Below are 26,067 nucleotides of genomic sequence, written 5' to 3'. Positions count from 1 at the left end.
TTGTGGAGATCCACATCAGAGAATAGTTCGGACACTAGAAGGAGAAAGACGAGCATGAAGATCGTAGATATTGTGCTCTGTATTGAGCAGTCTGGAATCGATCACTCTGGAATCAGCTGCTTCGGGAAGTGGTTCAGCGGGAGTTGCAGGTTGAGAAGAACTTGGTTTGTGTCCCGAAAATGAGTCACGATGAATTAGGGTCTGTCTTGATGCGCGACGTTTGATCTCTCGTAGACCGGCTACATCTCCCTTTTTGAAATTACCATTGCCATGTTTGAACTCCCACATCTGAGAGTCAGGAGATCCTGTGTGGAAGACATCGCTGACTATAAACATATGACAGGTCAGAGTCGAATATGAGTTAGAACGAACCAATTGATTCAAAACCAGGTATTATGTGGATATGACCGAACGTACCTTTATGAAACCCATACATATTCAACTGTCTCACGAAGGAGGAAACATTGGTGTGCTTGAAATATTGACTGCACAATATAGGTCAGTAATCAGTTACAGCCGGACAAGCAATGCTATTCTAGAAGCCTGGGATAAGGAGCACGTACGCGAGAACTTTTGAGAAATCCTGAGAGGGAGACATAACGAAGCTCTCGTTTGAGCTGGACCAAGAAATCAAATGTTGTATACTCGGGTCTTGTAGCATGCTGTGCGATGGCGAATTGCATTAGGGATCAAACATGGTTCCTCAATTTAGGGGAAGCAAAATGATGTCCCAACCTACCTGTACAGCTTATGTATAAAGGCTGTTTGAACGACCTTGGGTTGTTGCGCAGCAGCAGCAGCGCCTGTAGGCTGGCTTTGCGCATGGCCGGCAGACTCACCTCCCATCACCGCACCTGAGGATGCATCACCAGCGCCAGCGCCGTTCGCATGGTTATTATTGAGGCTACTATGGCTGTGGTTGGCATGGCTGTTGTTGTTGTTGTTATTGCTATTATGGTTTGCGGAAGCCGATCCGTGTTCCGACTCAGGGATGCCATTGTTGTTGGTGGGGGGAGCCATTGAAGCCGATGCAGGCGGCGAGAGGTCCATGGGATCACCTTGCGAGTGGTGATCGGATGGAGCAAGGGACGAGGAGAGGACCGGGATGGTTCTGGATTTTCCGATGTCGGTTGGGCTGGAAAACGGGCTTCGAACATGGTGTTCTTGTATGCGATTCATGGCGGAAAAAGGAAGGTTATGGTAATAGTGGACAGTAGATATGGAGATCCTGTATTGGTGGGTGTGATAGGGCCGACGGAGGGTCCCAGCGATGGCGCGCAAAGAAACGAGAAGAGAAGAGCAGAGTGGGGCGCAAAAGGGGGCGATGGGAGTGGAGAGGAGTGGAGAGGAGAGGAGTGGAGCGGAGCGGAGGGGGGTGAAGCCGATGGTGGACAGCTCTAGACTGGCTGGGTAGTCTAAATCGATTCGATATGGAGATAGGGAGAAATGGATGGGGGATCGACGATTGGAGGAGGTTATACCGTAGGGCGGAAGCTAGTGCAGTGATGTTTGCAGGCGAGGATCGATTGATAAGTGGACGGGAAGCTCAGGACAGTCGGGAGAGAAACGAGAAGAGGTGCAGGGAGGCAAAGGAACCAGGCACGACGGTCGTGGTACTGGGGCAACCAGCGAGAAGAACAGCACGCATCTATTTTTCTATGCAAGGGGTTGACTACGATGGAACGGGGGTCGATGGATTGCGCCGGGTTGCAAGAGTAGCGAGGAGTGGGAGTAAAGAGTAGTGCTCAAAGTTGTAGTAGTAGTTGTAGTAGTAGTAGTAGCAACGGTAGCAGCAGCAGAAGGAGTAGGAGGAGTAGGAGCAGCAGTGGTTGGCGGCGGCGGTGGTGGTGGTGGTGGTGGGAGCGATGGTGGCAATTGGAGTCGAGCAACGGGTCGGTCCCAGAAATGAAGTGAACAACCCAGTTACTGCGGCGTTGCAGGCACCGGCAACGAGAGAGATATACCGAGTCGAGACAGGACTGGCATCATTGCATCAGCAATTCGATACGTGGAGAGGATAATAAGCAGGATGGAATAGCAACATCGGATACAGCATAAGCAAGACCAGATCCGACCCAGTACGGGGCAATCCTGGCTGGAGTTACATACAGACAGGACCAGGAGAACCTCAACCGGCGCCCGTAACTACGCAGTATTTAAATACGCTAACCCACAACTTGGAATTAACAATTAAGGCCCGAGGTTCCGATGTAGCTAGATGGAGGGATAAGTAATAGGATAATAAATGCAACTTAAACACTGCAAAACGGCGAGCCAGTGGGTGCAAAGCCTGGGGGGAGGAAAAAGAAAAGAAGAAAAAATGGAAAAAGAAGCCGAAGGAAAATGGAAAAATGGAATGCCCCAAAAAGGAGAGAAAAAGAAAAGGAGAAAGAAAAAGCAAAGAAAAGAAGAAAAGAAGAAAAGAATAGCGAGTCTGCCGAGATGCATTGTTTGATATATTGATACAGACAGTCAGCCAGACAGCTTCCAGAAACTTATTCCAGCTGTTGAGATATTTTAGAATTCTGTCTGTAAACTTCATTGTCTGACCAGATATTTACAATTGGCAACACGAGCTTTACCGATCTGTTATTTTTTTTTTTTTTTTTTTGTTGCAGGACAAGGTGGTCTCGGAGACAGTTCAAGTCCTTCTGTCTCATTCTTACTAGCACTCACTATTCATGATATTTTTATGAGAGATCCATTCTGTCAATTTTGAAACCGGTCTCGCTGCACAATTCTGCTAGAACAATGCAGCCTTACCCTGCAGCTTCATTTCCATCGATACAAATAATTAATTACTAGTCCATTAGCATGCCATCAAGCTGTTGAATCCGTTCATTCTCCCCGATCATGAGTGGTGGAGGACTTCATCCGGGAGGTTCAGGGGGCTCTCTCCCACAGCTGTACCATGCCAGACACTCTACGTTCGATACTATCATCCTGAACTGCCAACAGAAACTCACCCACTGAGGCCATCGGCCCTTCTCTATGACCAGTTTGGTCGGTTCCTGTTGTACCAGATGGTACAGCACTTTGCCCTTTACTTAGGGGGGTAAGTTAGCAGTGAGCGACAGTCATGAAGATATGAAAGGAAGAAATCAGCCATGATCCCTAATAATAATTACATGTCTCTTCCTTCTCCTCGCAGAACTCAATTCTCAACCAAGGTCTCCAATTGATTATTTGGAGCGAAACACCCTTTTCTCCCCTCCCCAAAATGTGCAAGAGAAGCTAATCAGGCAGAATGGATGCTTGCAAATATCAAGCCAAGGATAGATGGCACGTTTGATATCGACTAACACCAGATTTGGCGTGAGTCTTGCAACTGTGGTTGAAGGTGCACATGCGTTGGAGGCCCGCTAGTGAACCATCTCAACCCGCTCGAGTTGTTCTCGACCGTGCCTTGAAGCATTTCTGGCGCTACATGTAACCTTTAGTTAGTTAGTTATGTATTGGGTCTCAGATCGATTGTTGTCGTCAGGGTAGGTATGAATTTACTTCTCTTTTCTCTTTTTCTTGACGAACTCACTCTTTCTAGGTTGGGATAATTGAAACGGAACGGAATATGGGTCTCTTCAAGAAGACCTTTCGCGTCCTTTATCCATTCATTTTACATTAGCCTCGCCCTCAAACGGGGAGAACTCCATCCGGTCAGCCAGGGCGTTCCGCACCAGCTTTATGCCATCCTTGTTTCCCGTCATGTCCAATACTAATCTGTACCAATGCGGAAGCTGTCTTCCTCAGTGATTTCTACACAGGACCCGCGAACAACTGTTAAAACTTTATCAATGTACTAATATGCCATTATTCATATGTTATTGGTTCCATGTAGCCAACACATTAAATGATGAAGCAACCTGTAAACTCTCTCTCACTTAGCCCTGGGTAGAAGCCTGTTGGAATATTCTGATGGCTGTTTCAGTCTTCTACTGGCATTTCCCTACAGACCAGGCCGTGCGTGATCCATCACCTTCCTCTTTCTGTTGACATTTATGCTACTCACAGCCCCATCCTCTCATTTCGGCATTACCTGTGTTCCACCCAAATGCTGAAATCGGTGATGCTTTCACTGGACTTCTGTGGATGTTCCGCCTGGTCCCCTGCTGCTAGCAGCAAACAAGCAAATAAGCAAGCAACCAGGGAAAAGCGACGCGCTTCCCTCCATTATCTCTATTGGATCCACTACAATAGTGCGAAATGATGCCAGACTTCCCACCTTTATTTAAATTCTCAGCGTCACTTGCCGAACTTCTGGAGATTCATGCGCCCCGTCTCATCCAGCACGTACCTTAGTCGGCGGCGCCATGGCCGCGGCTATCGAGCGTGAACATCACCTGCACCCGAACCGAGTCCCTCCAAACCATGCCGCCGACAGGCATGACATTCGACGAGTTCATGGGCCTCTTCGCTGATCCTGCACAAGGCCTTCTATTGAATCTGGAGGGAAATTGTTGAACGCGCATCCGCCTGTTGCTGCCGCTAGCAGTCTCGTCACTGGGGATCAATTTATCTCTCAGTTTGACGTGTATTACTCCCACTTCCGGTACAACTTTGGCCTGCTTTGGGTATGCATCTTGTTCAGTGTTATGGCCTCCATAGAGTTGTACTGGGTTGACACGATCCTAGGAGTAAGAGCACAATCGTTCCTAGATCGATGTGGTTGGTGGGATGTAAGTCTCTTGGGCAGATGTTGCGGAAATGATAGAGCTGGGAGAAGGGGAGAGAGTTTTGTTTTATTCTCTCTTGGACATTTCTTCTCTTATAGCCTCTGTAATTTTTGCAGATTTTTCTTATTTCACTGTATGGCATTTAGAAAATATAGTTCTCATTCATTCTGTGTTTCTCAGGCCGCTGGTTTAGAAGGCATTTAAATGTTGACATTGGACCGGCATTTAAAGCCAGCTTAAGTTGGGTCACGAAGTCCATTGAGAAAAGAAGTAACTACTGCGCATTATTTAGATAAGAATGGCACGGAAAATGGTTTCACAAAAACGAAACTACGTTCTATTCTTGTTGTCATATCGTATGGACATACAATATTTGCTGATGTCAATCTGCTTGGTCAATTCGATAAGAACCCTGGGAGTGTTCATAAGGCTCTGTCTACTCGATCGGGTTTTGGACCCGCCATCACGGTTGAGGTAGAGGGACAGACGGTCCAGAGCAGTGATAACATGATAGTAGAATGCGGCTAAGCAAGCGCTTGGAACAGTCGATCACACACAAGAAAAAACTATCCTCCTCGAGGAGAATCTATCGCGAGCAAAAAAGCAGAATCCTAGGTTCAATTAGATGGTTTAAGTTAACTTACCTTTTTAAACCTTAAAAGAGAGAGGTATCAGAAGCTTGGTGTTGGATCATCCCGTGTGTTGTTTGCTCCCTCTCTCCCCCATTACGGATATTTCTATATTTATACTCTTCTCATCTTCCACTCCTTTCTCCTTCATACAAGCTAAGTGGGTTTCATCGGAAACATAATTTATTCTGTGAGTACCTAACACTTCAAACACACACACACACACAAAAAGTATGGAAACGTGGGGAAATAAAGGTTTCCCTATCCATCCTGTCCTTTTCCCATAGTCACACTAGATGTCCTAATTCAGCGTCTGTTCGTTTCGAATAGGAAATCCACAGACAAAGACTTCGAGAAACAGGAGCGATACACTTCCCTGGGTGCACAGGGCGATCGGATCGTGGGGCACGGCCATCTTTCCTTTTTCCTTTTTTTTTTCGCACCCCTCCACCCCCACCAAGTCTATCTACGTGAAAGTTCAAACGAGACCACAATGGTAGAAAAGGTCTATGTCACATATAACCAGGTATGTCAGGAGGAAGGAGGAGGTAGCAAAAGAAAAAGAGAGAGAGAAAGCGCGTGTATTAGATATGTTCGACTGAGGAGCGCTGATAACCATGGGGGTCCTCACAACCTCAGCGGTTTGTATTTCAGCCATTTTCTTGCTCGAAAGAGACTGCTGAGCAACGTGACATATCTACCACCCACCATCCACCGTCAACGACCGTGAGGCTGACTGGGGAGAAGGGTGGTGGAACCTAACCTTTACATTACGCCGAATATGCGAATAACCTGTCTTTTCTTGATATAATAGGTGCACACGTTGTGTCAACTCTCGGCAGACCGCATCCTCAATGATTTCAAGCCAAACCTCATGATCGCCATTGGCGGAGGAGGATATATTCCAGCAAGAATTCTAAGGTATTCCCTTTCCTAAATACCCTCTCCTTCTCCCGGAAAGTAGGGTGAATGTGGATGTGGAGAGGGATACAAAATATTGTTCTACTCCAATCCACCAGAGTTAAAATCAAAATGCCAAAAACACCCATACGCATCAGCATAATTTTGTCTTCGTTCCCCTTCTTATTCAAGCTTTTCTCCTTTTTTTGAATAAAATTAGGTCCTTCCTCAAACAACCCGGCGGCGCAAACATCCCCATCCAAGCCATCGGCTTATCGCTGTACGAGAACCTAGGAAAAGACGACCAGATTGAGCAGCTCGGAACGAAAGTTACGCGCACGCAATGGCTCGATCTCAGCTCACTGGAAATGGCCAATCTGATCGGGAAGAATGTGTTGATTGTCGACGAGGTCGATGACACGCGGACGACGTTGGAATACGCTGTGCGGGAGCTGCAGAAAGATGTACAGGTTGCCCAACAACAGTTGGGTAGAGAGGGAGAGACGACTACATTCTCTGTGTTTGTGCTGCACGTGAGTGCCTTTACTTTTCTTTCGTTTGTTGTTCTCTATAGCGGGGGTGTTATTTATTTAGAATATGGAGTTGAAGGGGGAGCGGCAAAGAAAAAACATCCCGAGCATGTTCTCTATCTGCCAGGAAGAATCGAAAATATTGTTTTTCCAATCGAGAAAAGATAAAAGGAAAAAAAAAAAGGAAAACTGACAAGTCCTCTCGTCGCCAACCAGAACAAAAACAAGGACAAGAAGGGTACACTGCCCACCGACATGATGGAGAACGGACGATACCTTGCTGCAGTCACCACTGGTGATGTCTGGATTTGCTATCCATGGGAGGCCAAGTACGTCTTTCCTACCATTTCCCATATCTTCTAGATTCCCATCTTTCCGTATCCCTTCGTTCCCCTGTGCCCAAAGCCTCTGCCCTCCAATTCTGCCACAGGGAATTCCAACATAACCAACCATCCCCGGGGATGGTATGTACGACCCGTGCAACATACTTTATCCAAAGACTTGAACACATCATGCACGGCAGTCGCTGGCTAGTCCTTTAGCTTTTACGTCCCCTCCGCCCCTGGGCCCCGCGTTTATTTAACCGCCTCGTTCAACCCTTTGCCCAATCTATCTGTCGATTGGCTCCCTTTGTAAAATAGATATATTAGAGCTTTGCTTGCCATATTAAAGTATTTGCTAATTCCATACGCAAACAGAGATATCGACGAGCACGATCACCTGGCGGCTCAACATCCATTGGCTTGATGTTTTATATATTTCCTTTCTACCCTCCACCAGTATTGGTTCCTTTGCCAATACACAAAAGCTAATAGTGGAAGTTTTTATGAATTTTCATTTCTGCTTCTGTCTCCTAGCTCTATTACGTTTTATATTACTTTTTTCTCCGGCTCCCCAACTCTCCCCGCCTCTGTTTCTATTCTGCATTCTGCATATTTGCATCATTATTTTAGCTTTCTTTTTCTTTGATTTTTAAAATAAATGAAAACTATGACGTAGCCTGACATTAGGTTTAGAATTTCTTAAAATTGAAGATTCTATAGATATTAGAAATATTTTGCACTGGAAAAAGAAAGAGCCTTGGATTATGGAGGATACCTTGTTAACAATGAACGAAGCCAAACAAACAGGTATAAGAAACAGCAAAAAGAGACAAGAAAAAAACAAGAAAAATTTCCCTCATCGGGGCTCAACATTCTTTGCACCCATCTCAATAAAGAAGCCTGACATTTCCGTCTCGTCTCCTCCTACCTCCAACCTTTCTTTCCTCTCCCATCCCCTGCTTCCTCCTGGCCTCTGTTCATTGATCACAACCCAGACCATAAAAGACTGAACAAAGATGCATAAAACCACCCTAATCAACGTCCACCTTTGCCACCCGCAACTTGTTCTTCGCTTCCAGAATCTCCTCCTGCAGCGATGAGTACTCCTCAGGCACATCGTTGAAGGCATACACACCCCACCCGAGGCGGAAGAGCATGTATGCGCCTATTACCATGAGGGAGTAGAAAGGGAGCTGTGTGTGTGTGTGCGCGCGCGGGAGCGCGGGGTTATATTTAGATTAGTTTGTTTTCATTGCACATGGCAGTTGATGGATGGGTGTTTGTGAAGGTATCCTGACTGGGTACTATTGAGGGGTATGGGGTAGATTGTTTAAGGGGGTTGCCGTAGAACTAAATAGGGGATGGGGGGTTGTGGCACGTACGACTGGTATTATTTCATTCTGGATGGTGGGATTTAGAGGAATGAGGCCGAGGTAGAGGGCGAGGTAAAGCTGGTATTTTTTTTTTTTTTTTTGGTTGGTTAGCTGATGGCGTGGTGATGCGGTAGAGGAATTGAATTTCAAATCGTTTTTATTTTTGTATTTTAGCGTACCGATGTGATTAAGAGGAGGACAGAGAGAGTCTGTTGGGCTCGGGTCATCTTTGAAGATGTATGTAGAAAAACAGGGGGGGGAGTTGTGGCAGATGGGAGGTCAGATACTGTAGGTAGCTCATCAAAATAAGTAGTTGTGTGGTGGTACGGCCCCAACTGAAAAGAGAATCAATATATGTATCACACAATTAACATCCCTAGAGTGTGAGGGGATCAACCCACGGTCGTGTAGGGAATTGTCAAAGGTTGTGTTGATTTGTTGGGCGATCTTGTGTGTTATCTTGGTTTTTCGATATGCTGGGCATATTTTTGGTTGCCGCGTGTAAAGTCAAATCACATGGCCTTCGCGTCTAATTACACGCCCAACCTACCTTCCTCGAGTCATTGAAAGACAAATAATCGAATAGATATGGGCGAGTGTGTGTTCAGGTGTATTGCTAAGTATCATTAACTCACATTCAGGAATCTACAAGTCTAGTCTTCTCAGATGCAAGAGAAATGATGTTTCTACACTCAGGATTGGCACACTTTAGCGCGGATAGCTTTTAGCTGACTCTGGTAACTATCTACGGGGAAGGAAGATTAGCAAAGCCAAACAGAGAAGATAAGACATGCAGTATTAGGCAGCGGCGGGGACAGAGCGGGGACAGAGCAGGGACAGCGGATGGTGAGTCAGAGAGAAGAGACACGGGTAATTCGGAGGAAATTTGAGAACAGGGGAGATTTGATGTGGGAGTATCCGCGCTCAACACGCGGAAGCTATCCTAGATCGCAAACCCTAATTGCCTGAAACGGCATCTGGCGAACCTAGGACCATGTTCTAACCATCACACTTGTAGCTCACCCTCTCTCATGCAGGCAGCAATGCTGTTTCAATGTCTCCTTTCCTCTTACCCTTTGAAAACAAAATTCCGCGCTCCATAGATATAGCTAATACTTGCTTAGCTGAGTAGCGCTATCATTTAGTTATTCCATCGGATCCACTAGCCTGGTTGTGCCTAATTTGACGCTAGAGCCCGTCTACCTGTCCCTCTCTATCTCAGACTTTCTACCTGGCTACATTCCTAGATCCCAGTCAGATTGTTTGGTTCCAAGGCTATGATTTTACATTCCCACAATATCTGCCAGTTCAAGGGTCACATTCCCTGCTTTCCAGAGGCCATTCTCCATTTTTGATCATACGAACAAAACTGGAGGATATTCATTTTGTGGCTTTTCGGACTTTGACCCTGGTCATTTGAAATTATCCCTCTTCCTAAAGAGCCCATATTCCCAATAAAACGCCAGGCAGCTATCCCCTTATTTGCTTTATGTCAACTTCTAGCAAAAGTCATACAACTGGAAAATGAGTAATATAAAAGATGAGCACCCGCGGGAGGCATCTCAGCCTTCTGCGGTGCATAACCAATGCAACGAGTTATCGTTATCAAAATCAAGGTCTGAGGAAGAGAAGCCACTTTCTCGTTGTACGGATTCCCTTTTACCCGGAGGTTCTTCTGCCCCATCTGCGCCGTATAGAGACGGGCCCAAGCTGTCAAAGGAAGAAGAGGAGGAAATGTTTCGGGCCCTGCAAGCTATATTCCAGGTTGCTGAAGAGGAGGAGAAAAATTTCGATGTTAAGGAGTTACTCACTGCATTGGAGGGGGTGGAAGAAGATACTCGACAGAAGATGGATGCCCTAAAGGGTGTCAAAGCCAACCTTGATCTTCTCTGGAGGAGCGGATCGCATTTCCTGATCCAAGCTGCTGAGGTATTGGCTAATGGGAGTCGTGACCGTATGTTCAATCTATCTAGGGACTCATTCGGACAGTTTGAAAAAATTTTGGCTAATTAATTATATTTTGCTGATAACAGCGAAATGGCGGCGGGCATACGGTCAGACTGGGATATTGGACTTTTTCCTCCAAGTAATTGCAACATCTGATGTGGAAGATGACCTCCTACTTCACTCGTTACGGCTAATCGGAAACTCCTGTGCAGACACTGGTACGTGATTGGATTCATGGACCACCATCTCAGCCCTGGTCATGTTCTTCTTCTTGGCTGACTTGCAATATGTGTAGATGAAAATAGGCAACTGGTCGTTGATAAGAATTACACATCTCCGATTATTAACCTTTTCCGGAACCCTGCCGTAGTGCATGTGGCCATCCCTGTTATATATAATATTTGCGTCGACTTTGGTGAGGCTCCACACTCCACCGCTGTTCTCCTTAGCACGGGCTATTGTCAAAGCTAATTTATTTCGACAGAGCCAGCACAGGCCCAAATCGCTGCAAACGGAGTTGGATACAGTCTCCTCACGCTACTTTCCGATGATTTAATCGAAGGAAATGCACTCCTAGCATATGCTCTCGAACTGCTGGAGACAGCAACTGAACAAGGTTCGTCGATATTCACTCTCTTCGCAGCTGCAACTGAAAGATAGAACAAAAAGCTGATACCAGCAGCTCAAGGAGTTGAACGTGCACCGGATGCCGCTCTTCCATTACTTATCAATCTCGCCACAGATGAAGACATAGGGTTTCCTCAGTTTACAACACTCGCTAGCTGTCTTGCTTCATATCTGCTACATGATCGCTTTCAAAATATATGCATTATTCACCATCTTGTCGAAAGGGTAATTTCGGTCCTTTACCGATCGTACGACCTTGCTCCTCATGGACTTAGCCCAGGGGACATTCAAATGCTCACTCAACTACGGATAAGGCTCAACCAAGCGCTCTCAGACATATCTGCCCTGCCCCTATTCTCACAAGCCTATCCTCTTAATTGTGGCCTTTCGGAAACACTGCGCTCTTGGCTCCAGAAACCAGAAGACCAATTGCAAATATGCGCTTGCGTCATGCTTGGAAACCTAGCTCGAGAGGATAAAATTTGTGTATCAATGGTCAAGGATTTCCAAGTCCATGTACCCCTGATATCAATTCTAAATGGCGATGCCAAAGCTGCCGTCCTACACGCTGTTCTTGGGTTCTTAAAAAACCTTGCTATTGCCACTGACAACAAAGAGCCGCTAGGCTCCGCCGGGATCATTACAGCTGTATCGCGCCTCTGGGCATTCAACACTCTGCCTCAGGTCCAATTCTCCGCAGCCAGCCTCACGCGCCAAGTCATTGTCTCCTCATTCAATAATATCTCGCGTTTGCTAGAGCCTTTATCCTCTGACCCGGATTCTCCGGCGAATTCGCGTACATACCTCTCTTTGCTCCTCTCCCTTTTTGGGAAATCCGACGCTACTCCAATCAAGATAGAAATCGGCCGCACGATCTGCGCCATATGCCGTTCCATTAACCAGCGGCAACAAGAAGGAACTGAGGCGGCAATTGAAGCTTCCAATCTCTCCGAATGCCTGTATAAGCTGCATGGGGACGTCGCTTGGCCGCTTGGAACGATGATAACTCAGACAGAGTGGCCTGTTGTGCAGAGTGAGGGTTGGTTTGCGCTTGCCCTGATGGCGTCGACACCCTCCGGCTCTCTGGCGGTAGTCGATAGTTTGCAGAACATGAGCGTTTTCCAGCAAATCCAGGACACAGTTAAGATGGGTATATCTGAGCCTTCGGGTGGAGAGTCTGCGCAGGAGAAGACAGAACGACTGAAGAAGGCGAAGGATCGGGATAACGCGATTATTCTTGCAGATGGGTTGTTGAAGAATACGGTGAGCTTTCTATCGTCACTTTAATCATTTTCTACTCTTTGGTGGTTTTAATACATATTTTTTCCATTTCCCCCGTTGAAAACTAACCACGTATTTTTAAAATAGTCATCAGCACTTTCCGGCGCAAGAAGGGAGATACTTGAGGATCTTATGCGGGATGTCGTAGAAACATACCCTGTTGGATAATCGAAAGTGCATCACGATTTTTATCGCTACTTCCATCGTCATCTGGTCGAATGCATTGCATCTGGCGCAATTATTTCTGCATTAGTTTCATGTTTCACTGTTCTTCCTAGTTGGGTAACGACATTAACAGTCTGAATATGTACTGTACCATTACTTAAACTCGAAATGGACCTGGATTCATTTGGAATGTTCCTTTTATCATTTTCTACCAGGCATTCGGACTGTTCCTAACTATTTGGGCTCTGTTATTTGCCAGATATCCTTGGTTTCGTTCAGCTCAAGAGCAAGATCGACTACGTAGAAAAATCGAGCTGCTTCCACCAGTCTCCGCCCCCCTAATGCGTTCAAAACAACATCACATCCCCGAATAGGAATGTAATAGCCTCAAATGACAGGTATCTGCCAATGCCGTTATATACAAAATTATGAATTTAAGATTTTTGTTGTGGGAATCAAAAAAGTCAAAAAGCGCGCTCCATTGATTGAGTGGACAATTGGCCGCATACATTCATAACAGTCCCACAGCCAGAGGTTTTCAGCCAGAGTCAGCTAGCGAAACCTTTAAAGCGAGGCTCTTCCCCTTCCCCGCTTCCCGTCCCCGTCTCCGCTCGAGTCATCAGCTTCTTCTCCCTCAACCTCTTCTCGGTTTTCATGAACTCCCTAATCCCCACCGGAATCTCCGAGAACAAATCATCTGCATTCTCTCCAATACCGTCTCCAATTCCGCCATCCCAATTCGCCTCTGACCCACCTCCATCATCATCCATACTCATACTAGCACTCTCCACCTCCTTCCGCGGCTTATGTCGCATCTCTCCAGCAACAGAACTATCGCTCCCTTTCTCAGAAATAGACCCCTTCATTCCCTTCTCCTTTCCTTTCTGCTTTCCCTTCTTCTTTTGTGTTCTTCCCTTTCTCCTTGCCTCCCTCACTCGCTCCGCCCATGCTTCAACCTCATCTCTATAGTCATCCCAGACGCAATGGACACAGCCGCTCATGCAGCAGTTATCGGGTTCCTGGGGACGGGGTGGAATAGGGACACCGTTCAAGACACGCCATGTAGATTCGGGGGTGCGGCCGCCAGGGTCATACCGACCTGAGGAACCGGAGTAGCCCGGTCCCGCTAGGCGGGTTCCGAAAACTATCCTCATTTTCTCCGCGGGGGTAGGCTCGGGAGCTGGCTCCGGAGGCTGGTTCCGGGTATCTACCGGGGGAGAGGTTTGTGACTGGACCTCAGGCTTTGATTTCTCTTTGGGGAGGCGGGGTATGGTGCGTTGCCTGGGGTGGGAGAGAATTTCGAGATAGTAGCCCCGCAGGGGATATGTCTGGTGAGGTTGGCTGGAGGGAAGTGAGGGTGTTCCATCTTCCTGATTCCGCCGAGCGTGGGTGGCTACCTGTTGATGCCGGGGTGGGGTTGAGTGCAAAGGTTTGCGGAGATCAGTTGGTGTTGCTGGAGGGGTTGCGGGAAGAGATTGTTTCGAAGCGCTGTAAAAGCAGCGGGGATATGTGAGACCCCCTTCCCGGAACTGCTGCCGGTGCAGAAGAGACAGTTTCTTCATTAGAGAGGGTAGCTTTGTAGCTGTGGAGAGTGAAGGTAAAAGTGACATGGAACTGACTATAAATCACGTGGTAAAATTGGTGTGGATTTACAATCGAGGGTGTGTGCCCAAAAAGTATAGAGGTGTCTGGCTTAAGCTTTAACTAAAAGCCCGAAAAGATAGGGGCTTCAAAGCCCACATTTTTAGCGGATCGCGTCTACAACCCCGCGATGACCAACAGTTCCATCAAGGTTCAAAGTATAAGTGGGGTTCAGATCATCTCATCACCGGGATAGAATTGGAGATAGAACTAAGATATTATTAGAGGGTTAGTTAGAGAGCTAGAATTTGAAAATACAGAGAACAATCTCTACGCAGTAGATGCACACATAGCTACACCCGTATTAGAGTGTGGAGTTTTTAACCAAACTCAAGTTGAATGAGAAAAATTAGCGTATTGCACTTATAAATTTCGAGCCTCATTCAACTTTGAACTCTGCTATGATTGAGAGTTTGAGCCATATCAAAAGTTTTTCATGGGAGAGCAGCAGGGTAACATTCAAACTGTCGTTTTATATTTTCTGGGAAAGTTCTAGTAGCCAACTGCTCTCTTTATTTTTGATTCTTCCACCGGGATGCAGCATACATATTCCCACCTCTGGCCTATTTCGGCTTAGAGTCAAAAAGAGAGTCCCAAGGAAAATCCAGGCTCCGACCCACAGCTCTTGAAGATTAGATCATGAACATGGATTCAACCCAGAGCTTCTTTTCGCCATACAACCCATCAAGGCAATGCAACGACAGTCCTTAGAGATGCCGGCGGATTATAACGGCAGTATAACCAATAATTTACTATCCCCATACATGCCATAAGAGAATAAAATAACATGGGAACATCCAAACCTTCTCGCGCGACAAAGCGCGTCCCTTCACCACCACCTTTACCCCCCAAAACATTCATCATCGACAATGGCGCCTATACCATGAAAGCTGGGTATGCGCCCGACCAGCTGAGCACTGAACCTCCTCTAAATTCTTGTCTGGTAATTCCAAATGCTGTGGCTAGAACGCGCGACAAGCGGGTCTACATCGGTGCTCAGCTCTCAACGCACATCTCGGACTGGAACGAGGTTGCATTTCGCCGGCCTGTTGAGAAAGGCTATGTGGTGAGTTGGGAAGCAGAGAAGGAAATCTGGGACCATGCTTTTTTTGACGAGGGGACAGCGCGGAAACCGGAGGTGCGATGCGCGGATCCGGAAAATACGACATTGATTTATACGGAGGCTCCAAATGCAATGGCCGCATTGCAGAAGAATGCGGATGAGATCATCATGGAGGAGTGGGGTTTTGGGGGGTATTTTAGATGCGTTGGTGGGTAGCTCCGTTTTTCTTAACCCATATTATTTGCCAATCGCTAAGGATGAATTACTTGATGCAGGACCAACACTTAATGCTTGGAATGAAGTTCATGCTCTTTTCGGCGATCCGATGGGTTCGGACCCAAACTCCACCATCTCCCCTATCGAGTGCCTTCTTGTTATTGATTCCGGATATTCACACACGACTGTTACACCTGTCTACAAAGGACGGCCACTTCAGCGAGGCATCAGGCGACTGGAGATTGGCGGGAAATATCTTACGAATTTTCTCAAGGAACTTGTGTCGGTTCGACAGTACAACATGCTCGATGAAACACACATAATAAATGAAGTCAAAGAAGCTGCCTGTTTTGTTAGTGACGATTTCTCCGCAGACATGGAGCGAATCTGGAGAGAGAATCGAAAGCGAAAGCCTGATGATGATGGTGCGGCAGAAGGGATCGTCGTGGACTACGTTCTTCCGGACCCAAACGCCCACAAAAAGGGTTTTATACGCCCGCACGAGAGCCTTACAGCGGCACAGAGAAAGAAGGAACTTCTCTCCGGCACCATTCCGGGTACAATGGCGGAAGATGTCTTGGTGCTTGGAAACGAACGGTTCACTGTCCCCGAAATATTATTCAATCCAGGAGACATCGGGATGAAACAGCTTGGCCTTCCTGAGATGGTAATGCAATCATTGTCCGTGTTACCAACCGGCTTACATCCTGCATTCTTGGCAAATATCATGGTGGTCGGGGGCAATTCATTAATTCCGGGCTTTATGGAGCGGCTGTAAGTATGAGATTGTTTAGGTTTTTTCTCAGGGGAAATATTGTATTTCAAAATGCTAACATATATCTTTGTAGAGGAACTGAGATCCGGAGACTTGCCTCAGCCGAGTGTGTTGTGCGCGTCAAACGGCCAGATGAGTAAGTTATTAACTTCACATAACATAAGTTTCTGCCCCGAGATCTTGATTATACATTTTGCTATAGAGGATGGCCACCTATTCAGTTTCTTTTACTAACATGCGATGGTAATTCTAGTCCTATACGTTCCACGTGGCTGGGAGGTTCAAGGTTTGCAAACAACAAGGAGACGCTGAAAGGGGTTGCGATTACCCGCCAACAGTATCATGAATATGGCTCTGCCTGGGTGGGGAGGAGGTTTAGTAAGGCTTAAATGTATACCGGTTCACAGGTATATATGATACAAGCGCCCTTTATTTGTGGCTCTTTGGCCAATCACTGAGCAATCCAAGGCGCGTTCGCGGACCGCACTTGTTTGAAGTTCCGATTTTTCATTCCTCAGGTTAGGAAAGGTTCGAGTTGATGCAGCTTGATCCCACGGTATGCAATGCAACTGGAGCCACGCGCTGGCTGTGGACGTATGCCACGTACTACTTTCAGAAAATTTTTCCACATATCACCTCGCTTTTTCTCCAAGAAACACCAACCGATGTTTCCTTGACAAGTGTGGCGGATGTGGTGTCCGTCCCAACAATCTGGTGACGGGTGTGGGGTGGAGATAAGATTGACCTCCACCACGAGCATTGACAGAAAACGTCATACCAACATGGAGAAAAAAGTTGACCCCGAGAGTTTACCACAGTGTCTGCGCGATGGTGCTATTGACCAAAGGGAGTGCTGGTATATAGGCCGTTGCCAAGTCCGCAGGGGTTTGGCGGGAGAGTTACTAGTGATATTTCTGTATATTCAAGGTCAAGTGTGGGTACAGGCCACAGTTTGAGCTTGGCAGAAAGGCGAGGTCGGTTGGCGCTTTTAGCGAGGTCGGGTTTTCTGATTCCTGCAATGAGATTGAGATTGTATATAAACCTTCAAAATCAAGTTGACTGGTTATTGAAATGGGACCAGGACTAAACCACAGGAATAAATACAAGGTTTAAGCAAGTATGCAAACAAATATATAATATTACATCTTTTTCTTGCATGGTAATTTAGTTATATTGTCTAAATAAGTAATCTATTTGGCTTCAATTAAATGATTTTTTTTTATAAAGATATGATGAGTGAGTGAGTGGAGGGGTTGGGGTTACTTTTCTATAAAATGATGTTGGTTGGCTGAGAAGCTAGGCCTGCTTGACAGAAAGTGTTTACCGAGATAACGCTTGCCCTCTTCACCTCCCTTACTCTGACCCAAGAACCGCCACAAGGACAAAATGCCTCCAACCCTCTCCAGCATCCTGGAGGCAACCTCCATTATCATTGACCAATCCAATGCAGCACTCTCAACCCCGTTATGTCCTCCCGCCAACACTAACAGCAGCAATTCCGCCCAACTGTCTCTCCCCCTCCTCTCCACCTCGGCGGCCTCCCTCAAAGCTCAAACAACAAAACTCTCTCTCCTATCTGTAAATACCCCCTTCACGCCCTCAGCGCTCATTACCGTCCTCTCAGTTGTAAACGAATCCATACTCCCTTCCCTCGTCACCGCTGCGCTTCTCACGATACCAGCGGAATCCACGCAGGCGTTTCATAATGAGGCAAAATTGCTTGTTAAAGATATATTGAGGGAGTTTGGGGGTTTGATTGAGGTGGTGAAGGTTATTGCGAATGGGGGAAGTGGTGGGGATAATGGAAAGGAAGTGACCGTGACGGAGCAGCAGAAGGGAGACGTCATGGCATGCACGGGGCGGTTGTGGAAGGTGTGTGAGCAGCTGCTGTCGTTTGCAGACGGAGGACTTGCTGTGTTTGTGGTGGGGAAGGTGAGGCAGTACTTTGAGCTAGTTAGGGATGGGATAAGAGAGCTGGAGGAGTGGGATCCGGAAGAGGATGACGATGATGGTGAGGATGATCTGTTTTGGGATTATGAAGTGGCCCGCAATAATGGCGATGAGCTTTGGTGTAAAGAGAATAAGATCTTCAGTAAGGGTTCAGGGATGGTGAAGGGGAAAGACAAAGCCAGCGGCCAAGGCAGCGAAGACGACACCACGTCCGCCATCGCAAAACTCTCATTTGAAAAGGCCCATCTCCTCCGCCTCCTCAATCCGATCGCCCAGATATATCCAGCTATAATTTCCCACCGCTTGACAAGGCAAAATATCTCGTCCTCCCCAACATGCAGAGACGAGCAACAGAAACGTCATAACAGCCTCTCCCTCTCTGCAACCCAAATCTCCCAACTCGACCATCTCCTCCAACATTTAAGAGAACTGCCCAACCTTGTCGACGAAGCTGCTGGATCCCTATATGATCACGACATCGACAATGCGGTCATGTATACTAATAAACTCTGCAAGTGCGCTTTTGCAGCTGCTGAAGTGGCGCGGATGCCACTCATTGGAAGTAGCAATGACAATGTACGGTGCAAAGAGAGTGGAGGAAATGATAAAGGAGAGGAGAATGCGCCGGGTGAAGAAGATAAGTTTCCGAAATGGGCGGATACGTGGATGAGGGTTGTTGAGGAAATTACGAGGTCAAAGGGGAAAGCGAAGGGAGTGGAGTCGTAGACTATTTTTACAGCGGAGGCAGCAGGCAAACAAGTGCATAAATGCTCATGTCGGGCTAGGAAGGGGGATGTTTGGTTCATATACACTCGGGTATATAATTAAGTATCCTAGTAACAACTTTTTCAGGCGCATAGTGATTTTGGTTTCAAGAACCAGAAAACATGGAATAACTCCCCCCCCCCCCCCCCCCATCCATTTCCTCATTATTAAGGAGCATTGTTTGCATATAAAAACTCTATATGATCTATGAATTCCATCTAATTTATATCTCGGTAGGCATATGGGGGGGTACAATGAATATATTAAAGGAAAGGGAAAAGAAAGGAAGAGCAAAGAAAGTAGCAGAGCAAGGAATATCAATACAGGAAGAGCAGGGATGAGAAAAAACCCGTAAGCAGATTCAAAGTTGAAAAAAGTGGGATCCTGGAGGTGTGGGAAAAAGGGCCAATAAAGAATGCAAGGCTCGAAATGAAGAAAACGATGAAAGAATCTAGAAGAGCCGGGAAAAGATAGTATCACCCCACGCGTGGAAAGATAACTGGAGCTTCTCGTAAGCGGCATCATCAGGTAAAAGAGGTTGACCATAGCGATACAGTAAAAATAAGGGACCGAAAAAGAGAAGATAATGCAGATGGGGTAACAAGGGATCTCGGTATAGAAAGTAGTCAAAACGAGAGAAAGCGAGCTATGCCGACAGAAATACACACAGATAAGCTGTTAAAATAAACAAATAAGTTAAAAGAAAGATCCCAAAAAATTACATGACCAACTTAATAAATGGCGGTGGTATTAGCCATAAGGTCTCCAGAGAAACACCCCTCCCCCTGCTTTCTTCTCTTTCTCTGAATAAATGAAACCATGTTCAATCCACACCCTCCTCCTCCACAACTCCCCACTCCCTTAGCTCCTCAGCAGTAATCCGATTCTTCAACCACTCCAACACCGCCTCTGTCCCCTTCGACACAACCTGCCAGCGAGGGACACGGAAGCAATTCCCTGCCACATCCAATCGGCGCAAACATGTCGTGGCCCCGGCAGCAGAAACGCCAGAACCCTTACTATTCCCCGCTCCTGCGGTCCCCTCACTCCCTAACAGTCCCAATCTAGGCGGCAAAAACGAGATGCTATTATTACTGACGTCCAGCACCTGTAAGCCGCACACGGCGTCGAACTCCAAGCTGTCGATTTGGTTATCGGACACGAGGAAGGTGATTAGGGATGGGTAACTGTGTCGGATGTGCGGTAGGGTTCCCATGAGGCGGTTGTTGGAGACGTCGAGGAAGGTGAGGTTGGGAGCAGAGAGGTGGCGTTGGAGGTTCTCGAGAGTTGTTAGGCCTGTGGAGCTTAACGTGAGGTTTTGGAGATGTGGGAGAGACAGCGGCGTTGTTAGTAGGGGTGTTGTGGGGGTGGAGGAAAAGGGGTTGTGTGAGAAGTCGAGGTCAGTGAGAGTGTGGGAGAGGAGGGAGAGGCTGACTACAGGAAGACTGTGAAAGCGGTTGTGGTGCAGGTAGAGGCATTTTATCGCTGCGGAGGAAGCGAGGAAGGGTTCCAGGTCCGCTGGGTCAAGGCTGGCCAAATCGGTGGAAGAGCAGTCGAGAACGCCGCCGGATTTTATGCGCCAGGCGTTGGCGGTTGTTGGGCTCTCTGGAGCGAGGGTGAATTCAGTTTGGACTGACCCGTCTTCTTCCTCTGCTTCTGGCTGGTCGGGTTCGCATCGGCCGCGTAGGACTCTTTTCAATTCGTCGGTGTCCATGGTGAGGAATTTGCGCTCTCGGAGCGGGTTGTTTGCTATACGGAAGGAGATAAGATTCTCTAATAGAGAGAGCTTCTCGTCCAACGTTGTTATGTTGTTACCAGTGAACTCGACAACTTTTATGTTTTCGAGTTGTAAGAAGCCCTCCGGAATTGAACCGATAGCGTTATCCTCTGCAGTTAATGTTAGGAGTGACTTCCATGTTGAGATGTTTGGCAAAGCCTTGATACGATTTGCATCTATAGATAGCTGCTGGAGGTTTGGTAACTCCAGGGTTTCGCCGAGAGAAAGGCTTTCCAAGAAGTTGCTAGTCACATTCAAAATTTGCAGCGTTTCCAAGCGTGTAACTGAGGCTGGAACAAGATGTCCCTGAAGACGATTCTTCTGCGCATTAATCTCGACGAGTGGAAGGGCCTTTAGAGCCTCAAATGGGATCGAAGTCAACTGGTTTTCGGCAACATTAAGAATGCGCAATGTGGTGAGGTCAGATAGGGCATCTGGAAGTTCAGTGAGGCCGTTTTCACGGAGATCCAGCACTTCTAGTTTAGAGAGTGCGCCAATAGTGGGAGTCAGGCTGCCCCCAAGTTTATTATTTGCTAGTTTTAAGTCAGTTAGTGCCGAAATTTCGGTAATGATTTCGAAAGCTTCCACATCCAACTGGTTGTGGGAAAGATTCAACGAGCGCAGCCGTTGGAGCCTTCGTAGACCCTTGGGAAGAGTAGTTAACATGTTGCCATGAAGATCTAGAACTTCCAGCCCCCCAAATTGATACCCCTTGGCGTTTTCATCCATGTCCATGATATTAAAATCAACATCAGGAAATACAGCATCTGATAACGATTCAAATTCATTATCCGCCGCGATAAATTTTATAAGATCAACGCTCTCATACCAATCGCCTTCACTTTCTGGATCAAAATCATACATATTCAACACCTCCTCCGGGATCTCCTTTAATCCCATGGCGGCGATATTTAGGTGCCCTGATGTTCTTGCCGCAGCAGCCCTATTCTTCAATACGCGCTTATCGGGCTCGGATTTGGACAGTTGCCCAAAGGGATCGATAGGGTCAACAGGACCCAGAGCTTCGCCCAGACCATTTTTAGCGTTATTCTCCATTGCGGCTTTTTTCGCAGCTTTTGCTTTGGCAATACTTTCTCGAAGAGCACTTGATGACTTTGCAGCTTTCTTTGTATCTAGTTCTTGAGGTGCTAAATCCGAGGGATTACAGTTGGATGTCACTGAAGTCCGTCGTGATTTTCTTGAGGTTGTAGATGTGGGAGAGGTGAGATTGGAAGAAAGCGTCGAGGAAGATTTTCGGGATTTCGTTACGGGTGTCTTAGCTGCAGCCTTCTTGACGTTACTGCCATTACTTTCGTTATTTACTTGGTTCGGGAAACTGTTACTAGCCAGTGATGGACGCCCTTTTGGTGGTCTGATTGACACGCTTTTGCTACCCCCATAAAGCGATGTTCGTGGGCCAGTTGCTGGTGTTTTCGATTCTTTCTTTGATATTGGTGGAACGGCAGAGACGTTATTGTGAGTCGGCAACTGTGTGGCACCAGCGCCGTTTATCGAAGACCGCGAGTGAGAATCTCGATACATAGAAACCGATCTTTTGAGGAAGGTTGGCTGGGCCATATTAGGCGCACTAGACGGTGTTCGGGGTGTGGACACAGTTCGTGTGATGGAGGAGAACTGCGGAGCTGATCCATTGGTGCCATGCTGGAGGGAGGATGGGCATGGATGGTGGTTGTTCAACGAAGAAGGTGGGCGAGAAGGTGATGCCATGGGGCTCTCAGGAGAAAAAAAAGTCGACTTCCTCTTGCTAGGAGACGGGGAAGACGGGATCTGAGCTATAGTTTCGATAGTTCGATCTGATAGTGAGGGTCTGGAAGACCTATTCTCACGGTGGTCTCCATCTCCCTCATCCTCATCTTCCGCCACAGAACCACCTGAGTTCGTAATCCATTTATCCAAACTATCATTTTGGCCATATGAACTCTCTCGAGATTTCGCGGGAGACGGAAGCTGGGGCTTCTTAAATAGTTCCTGTGACGGCCTCCGCAATCTCTCCAAGTTTAACCCTGAATCAGCCTGTAGTCGCTCGCGAGATGGGGAGGGTCTGATCGATTTGGAAGAAGCAGAATAGATGGGTAGTGGGAGCCTGGACATGGGCCGCGGTATGCCACTGGGATGTTTTGGGATGGAATAGCCGTGATCCATGGTTCTGGATAGATTCTGACAAGGGGTAACAATCGATGAGCGTCAGGTACCTAACTAAAGACGAGATGCATAGCTAAGGGAGAGCCAATTGGAGAGGGAATCCAGTAGAATGTTGGTTTGTGGCTCCTGTTTTGTCTCCCAATAGCACCAATAGCAGTGCTGTCTTGTTCTATGTAGAAGATTCCGATGTAGTTATCGAGGAGAGGTTTGTCCGCTGTGTAACTTTCTTCTCCAAGCTTTATCCCTGAATGGGGCAATTTGATATGACTTTTCCATTCTGGGATAAGATACACCGGGACATTATTCTTCCGGAGCGTCCGATGAACTAACCGTATGAAGATATCTCTTCAGTCACCTGATTCATCAAATGTGGCTGGTGATCAAACCTAGCCTCCGAATTTCTTGTTTGGGAGCGGCTTCCACCCTCCTCGCCTGAACGTTCTGTCAGCAACCTCCACCAACATCACAGTATTGCCATTTTCCTATTTCTTCCCTCTCCGCTCATCCGTTCTCTCTCTGCCTCTCTTGTTGTTGCTTGTTTGCAAATATCGGTATTCGGTATACCGCTCTCATAGTGATACTGAACGTGGTCTCGCCTGTTGATTTACAAAAGTGGGTCATCCCATCCGTTGCCTCCACAACAATCCACGGCAAACCCCCAGCCTCCTTGCCCGCCTTGCCATTTTCCACTTAAAAATTCCCTTTTCCGTCCTGAGGTCCCGGCCAAACCATCTATCAACTTCGCCTCATCTATTGCAATATATATATATGCGTGGTGTGTGTGTACGTGTGTGTAGACGGTTACATATTTATATGCCCTCGAAACACTTTGTCTTTGGGCTTGCCAAGTTGCGAGGATTATCAGTCCTAAAGTAAGCAGAGACCCGCCAGGAACTTCCTGTCCCTCGATTTGCTCAATCACTTCGACTGTGACGTGGCTTTCTGCTCTTCTCTTTCTTCGTCGTGTACCAAATCTCCTTAAATTATCACCAACGGAATTCTTCACGAATATCCGTATCGACTTGCCTTCCTTATTTCTCCATTCTTGTCGATGACGGCGATGACGACAAAGGGGACTGAAGAGAGGTCGTCCCAATGCTCATTGGCACCTCCAGCGGAGATAAAGATCCCAAGCACCCCAATTCCTTCTCGGGTTAGTCTATTAGCCTCTCCAGGTCGGCCAGCCGTCGACCAATGCCAATACCCCCCCATGTCTGATCAGCTCCGCTCGCCTGTCCCACGAAAATCTTCTTCATCCAATATGACTCCCCCTCCATCAACGTCACAACATATGGGCGATGCTGCAGCTACTCCCTTCCGTCGACCACGCTCAGATTCAGACACCTTCCTCGCTTCACCACCGGCCACCATTGACAAAACACTCTGCGTAGCATATGGCGCGTCAGTAGATCTCCCATCCTCGAGAGATATCGACAATGCAGATGAGGTGCAATTACGAAAAGTTGCAAAAGAACTGCTCGTATTTGCACAGGAGTTCCGCATGTCAGCTGCTCACTTCAAACTTCAACACAGCCTCTTATCGCTCACCAGCAGTGAGGCGATAAACAAAGCCGAAGTGGAACAGCGGCTGGCAAAAAGGGAAGTCGAGATTTTGCAGAGTATAGAATATCGCCATCGACGCGGCCTCAGCTTGGAGAAATCCCCTGAATTGTCTCCCAAACCTCGTCAGGCAGATGCCACACTGAGACGGATCAAAGAGCTCGAGGACGCGAACGTCACACTGGAACGCCGTTTGCGTCGAGCTAAACGAATAATTGAAGATGAAACCGACAAGAACGAGCTGCTCTTCGAGGAGAACAGCCGTCTTAAGAAGCGCATACGTGAAAATCGTGAGCACTTTACTCTTATGCTGGGCCATGCATCTCTGGCATCCAGTCCACAAACCGAATTTCTCACCCCTCAAAGAAAAACTACTACTCCTCGATACCCAGATAGTGGCCGAAGTCATGTGAGCGGAGTTGGCAGCCAGGATCCGATCGCTGCACTACTTGCAGCCGGCCAAGTTTTGCATGGAGAAAACGTCAGCGTGCACTCTACACCATCGCGAAGTCATTCCCACAAACACAACAGTCACTCCCACCGCTACTCCCACTCCCACTCCCAACCCCACAACCATAACCATAACCACAACCACCACCAGGACCGCACCTGCGGGACCCACCCCGTATCCTCCCTTCCTGTAACCCCGCAACGATCCTGTGCCAGAGAATCCCAAGGACATTTCTTCACTCCAATCAACAAACGGACCCCAAACTCTCGTCACAGCAACCACCACAACGATTCTACTTCAATCTCACTCCGTGAGGGCGAAGAGCTTGACCGTCATGATCGCGATAGCACGATATCCGCATCTGACGATGACGACGAAGAGGCACTTACCGACCAAGACGTCCCCGCTTCGCAGGCCAGCTCGCTAGCTACGAGCATGCTCCGCCGGTATCCTGGCGGCAGCAGCAGCCAGGAGCAACAGCATCATCGCCAACATCATAGTTCGAATATTTCTAAATCTAGCTCTATCCTACAAAGCAAGTTGTTTGGGCATGTTAAGAAGGCAGGCGTTGAGCGGGAGAGTAGTGGAGATAAGTGTAATAATATCCTGAAGCGGAAATCTATTAGTTATGGCAATGGCGATAGCGGGGAGGAGATTGCGGCTAAGAGGCAAAGGTTTGGAGAGCAGGTTGGGCTCGGAATTCAGTCTTGAGTCCTTTCCTTTTGGTTATTTGTTCCTTTCTGGGGAGCCTTTCTTTTGCTCTTTGCTTTTTTGTGTCATGTTGATGGTTGATATGATGAGTCTTGTCTTTTGGTTTTCCTATGCTCATTTTGTCTTTTTCTCCTTTGTTTTACAATCTACGGATTTTCCTGTTCGAAATATTTCAATTTCGTTATCACCCCTTTTAACGTTTGGTTAGTTGATCAGGGGAACTGATCTACTATTTTTTCGACCTATGACTTCATGAAACGTCCACGATGATATTTTTCTTTCCCCTCCTGTTTTCCCTTTTATTTTGTCTTGCGATATGCGATTGTAACGACCGAACTTGACACAGAAGACAAAACTCTGGCAAGGGCTTTCTAACGACTTTTGGTTTTCCGTTGTCTCGTTATTCCAAATGTGGAACCTTTTCCATGTTTATATTTTTCATTCATACTTCTTGGGTATTTTCTTTCTTGAGATGAAATAAATGTGCTCGGATGTGCCCGGTGATTCTCGTTTGGGCTTTTATTGCTCTCTTTTGGCTTTACCAGGAGGA

At 47.2% G+C, this 26,067-nt stretch overlaps 12 protein-coding genes across 12 annotated transcripts; 7 read left to right on the top strand and 5 right to left on the bottom strand.

Annotated features, from left to right (window-relative positions):
• Positions 1-15: 15 nt before the first annotated feature.
• On the bottom strand, positions 16-1,179 carry HCBG_08291 (flocculation suppression protein; the record flags this gene model as incomplete). Its single annotated transcript, XM_045435340.1, has 4 exons — positions 16-326; positions 418-485; positions 564-662; positions 740-1,179. 4 exons carry the CDS (start codon positions 1,177-1,179, stop codon positions 16-18), a joined length of 918 nt encoding a protein of 305 aa, XP_045283832.1.
• A 251-nt stretch (positions 1,180-1,430) lies between these two features.
• On the top strand, positions 1,431-1,909 carry HCBG_08290 (uncharacterized protein; the record flags this gene model as incomplete). The annotated part of the gene is made up of 2 exons (XM_045435339.1): positions 1,431-1,731; positions 1,770-1,909. 2 exons carry the CDS (start codon positions 1,431-1,433, stop codon positions 1,907-1,909), a joined length of 441 nt encoding a protein of 146 aa, XP_045283831.1.
• Positions 1,910-2,883: 974 nt separating this feature from the next.
• On the bottom strand, positions 2,884-4,309 carry HCBG_08289 (uncharacterized protein; the record flags this gene model as incomplete). Its single annotated transcript, XM_045435338.1, has 5 exons — positions 2,884-3,041; positions 3,304-3,423; positions 3,724-3,774; positions 4,007-4,109; positions 4,292-4,309. The coding sequence occupies 5 exons, from the start codon at positions 4,307-4,309 to the stop codon at positions 2,884-2,886; spliced, it is 450 nt and encodes a 149-aa protein (XP_045283830.1).
• A 280-nt stretch (positions 4,310-4,589) lies between these two features.
• On the top strand, positions 4,590-5,198 carry HCBG_08288 (uncharacterized protein; the record flags this gene model as incomplete). Its single annotated transcript, XM_045435337.1, has 3 exons — positions 4,590-4,673; positions 4,826-4,910; positions 4,963-5,198. The coding sequence occupies 3 exons, from the start codon at positions 4,590-4,592 to the stop codon at positions 5,196-5,198; spliced, it is 405 nt and encodes a 134-aa protein (XP_045283829.1).
• Positions 5,199-5,792: 594 nt separating this feature from the next.
• HCBG_08287 (xanthine phosphoribosyltransferase) lies at positions 5,793-7,782 on the top strand (the record flags this gene model as incomplete). The annotated part of the gene is made up of 5 exons (XM_045435336.1): positions 5,793-5,825; positions 6,114-6,220; positions 6,420-6,732; positions 6,946-7,058; positions 7,428-7,782. 5 exons carry the CDS (start codon positions 5,793-5,795, stop codon positions 7,474-7,476), a joined length of 615 nt encoding a protein of 204 aa, XP_045283828.1.
• HCBG_08286 (uncharacterized protein) lies at positions 7,739-8,881 on the bottom strand (the record flags this gene model as incomplete). The annotated part of the gene is made up of 3 exons (XM_045435335.1): positions 7,739-8,245; positions 8,435-8,503; positions 8,605-8,881. The coding sequence occupies one exon, from the start codon at positions 8,225-8,227 to the stop codon at positions 8,084-8,086; it is 144 nt and encodes a 47-aa protein (XP_045283827.1).
• A 1,068-nt stretch (positions 8,882-9,949) lies between these two features.
• On the top strand, positions 9,950-12,819 carry HCBG_08285 (uncharacterized protein; the record flags this gene model as incomplete). Its single annotated transcript, XM_045435334.1, has 6 exons — positions 9,950-10,379; positions 10,459-10,590; positions 10,668-10,787; positions 10,857-10,988; positions 11,052-12,262; positions 12,661-12,819. 6 exons carry the CDS (start codon positions 9,950-9,952, stop codon positions 12,817-12,819), a joined length of 2,184 nt encoding a protein of 727 aa, XP_045283826.1.
• A 174-nt stretch (positions 12,820-12,993) lies between these two features.
• HCBG_08284 (uncharacterized protein) lies at positions 12,994-14,007 on the bottom strand (the record flags this gene model as incomplete). The annotated part of the gene is made up of 1 exon (XM_045435333.1): positions 12,994-14,007. One exon carries the CDS (start codon positions 14,005-14,007, stop codon positions 12,994-12,996), a length of 1,014 nt encoding a protein of 337 aa, XP_045283825.1.
• Positions 14,008-14,873: 866 nt separating this feature from the next.
• Positions 14,874-16,529, top strand: HCBG_08283 (actin-like protein arp6; the record flags this gene model as incomplete). Its single annotated transcript, XM_045435332.1, has 4 exons — positions 14,874-15,357; positions 15,425-16,139; positions 16,214-16,276; positions 16,394-16,529. 4 exons carry the CDS (start codon positions 14,874-14,876, stop codon positions 16,527-16,529), a joined length of 1,398 nt encoding a protein of 465 aa, XP_045283824.1.
• A 997-nt stretch (positions 16,530-17,526) lies between these two features.
• Positions 17,527-18,931, top strand: HCBG_08282 (uncharacterized protein; the record flags this gene model as incomplete). The annotated part of the gene is made up of 1 exon (XM_045435331.1): positions 17,527-18,931. The coding sequence occupies one exon, from the start codon at positions 17,527-17,529 to the stop codon at positions 18,814-18,816; it is 1,290 nt and encodes a 429-aa protein (XP_045283823.1).
• Positions 18,932-19,448: 517 nt separating this feature from the next.
• On the bottom strand, positions 19,449-22,795 carry HCBG_08281 (leucine rich repeat domain-containing protein; the record flags this gene model as incomplete). Its single annotated transcript, XM_045435330.1, has 1 exon — positions 19,449-22,795. The coding sequence occupies one exon, from the start codon at positions 22,793-22,795 to the stop codon at positions 19,679-19,681; it is 3,117 nt and encodes a 1,038-aa protein (XP_045283822.1).
• Positions 22,796-23,753: 958 nt separating this feature from the next.
• HCBG_08280 (uncharacterized protein) lies at positions 23,754-26,013 on the top strand (the record flags this gene model as incomplete). Its single annotated transcript, XM_045435329.1, has 1 exon — positions 23,754-26,013. One exon carries the CDS (start codon positions 24,057-24,059, stop codon positions 25,515-25,517), a length of 1,461 nt encoding a protein of 486 aa, XP_045283821.1.
• Positions 26,014-26,067: the final 54 nt, after the last annotated feature.

The sequence above is a fragment of the Histoplasma capsulatum genome, assembly GCF_000150115.1.
Source record: "Histoplasma capsulatum G186AR genomic scaffold supercont2.15, whole genome shotgun sequence".
NCBI lineage: Eukaryota > Fungi > Ascomycota > Eurotiomycetes > Onygenales > Ajellomycetaceae > Histoplasma > Histoplasma capsulatum.
The sequence above is the reverse complement of the archived record's forward strand: the minus strand, read 5'-3'. Positions and strand labels throughout refer to the sequence as shown.